The 1,233-nt window shown below is 38.5% G+C and overlaps 1 protein-coding gene across 1 annotated transcript; it reads right to left on the reverse strand.

Annotated features, from left to right (window-relative positions):
* Nucleotides 1–681: 681 nt before the first annotated feature.
* LOC110317957 (olfactory receptor 140-like) lies at nt 682–1,230 on the reverse strand (the record flags this gene model as incomplete). The annotated part of the gene is made up of 1 exon (XM_021192745.1): nt 682–1,230. A coding segment is annotated over one exon (549 nt), but the record flags the coding sequence as incomplete, so codon positions are not given.
* Nucleotides 1,231–1,233: the final 3 nt, after the last annotated feature.

Here is a 1,233-nt window from a genome sequence, read left to right on the forward strand (position 1 = left end):
GGCAGTGCTCACTCCAATACTGATAAGGGAGAAAAATNCCTATCCTTTATATTCAAGAAAATCATTGAGCCATAAGAATACTTGAGAAGATAAGAGGAAATTAGNAGTAATTTCAAATGTTCTGCTTTAGATTTTGTCCTAGGGGGAAAAAGAGACACATTAGAAATCATTTCTTTCTTTTATATACTTCCTTGTACTACTTTTTATTATTTTGATATAAATAATACCAGATACAAATGAAGTAAAACAATAAGGCAAAAGGCAGCAAGGCTGCTTATGATCCTCAAATGTCTAGTTTCCATTTATCCATTTTTTGTATTGCCAGACTATGCAAAATTTATTTAAAGTTCTGCAGAAAAGCCAGTGTCACCCAAGTAACAAATGAACGAAGTAATTAAATATGTAATTGCAAGTCTCTAGAGAAAAACATACCCCAGAATCATAAAACTATAGTTTGTTTGTGTTTTCTGTTGGAAATCTAGAATCTGTAGACATCAATTTCAAGCCTTGAAAACACACATTTAGAGCTACTAAACACACAAAGAAGGTCTAGTCATCAAGTGCTCAAAAAAACTCAGTTGTGGGAAATTTTGTCTTTGTTACATGTGAAATTTGTTAAGTCTCTTCCACAGTTTACCAGAAACGTATTCCTGCTTGCTTATGCATGTCACAACATTCTTGTCATTTTANAACAGGGTAAGTGACTTGCCTCTTCAATAAATTCTTCATAGCATTCTTCACCTCAGTGTTTCTTGCTGTGTAAATGATGGGATTTAACATGGGAGTGAGAATTGCAAAGAACACAGTCACCAGCTTGTCCACCGGGTAGGTGGTCACAGGGCGCATGTAAGTAAATATGCAAGGGACAAAGAAGAGAACCACCACAGTAAAGTGAGAGCCACACGTGGAAAGAGCTTTGCGTCTCCCTTCAGAACTATGAGACTTCAAGGATCGCAGGATAACTATATACGAGATGAGGAGCATGGTAAAGATGAGAAAGCACATGGCCCCACTGTTGGCGGCCACTATGATGCCCAGCTTATGTGTGTCTCTGCAGGCAAGTTTCAACAATGGGAAGAGATCACACATGAAGTGGTCAATGACATTGGGGCCACAGAAGGGCAGATTAATCATAAAAAATATTTGCATGGTGGCATGTAAGATCCCTCCAATCCAGGCTACCACCACCAGGAGTCTGCAGAGGCCTTGACGCATAATGGTCATATAATGCAG

Source organism: Mus pahari, chromosome 3, assembly GCF_900095145.1.
Source record: "Mus pahari chromosome 3, PAHARI_EIJ_v1.1, whole genome shotgun sequence".
NCBI classification, from domain to species: Eukaryota; Metazoa; Chordata; class Mammalia; order Rodentia; family Muridae; genus Mus; species Mus pahari.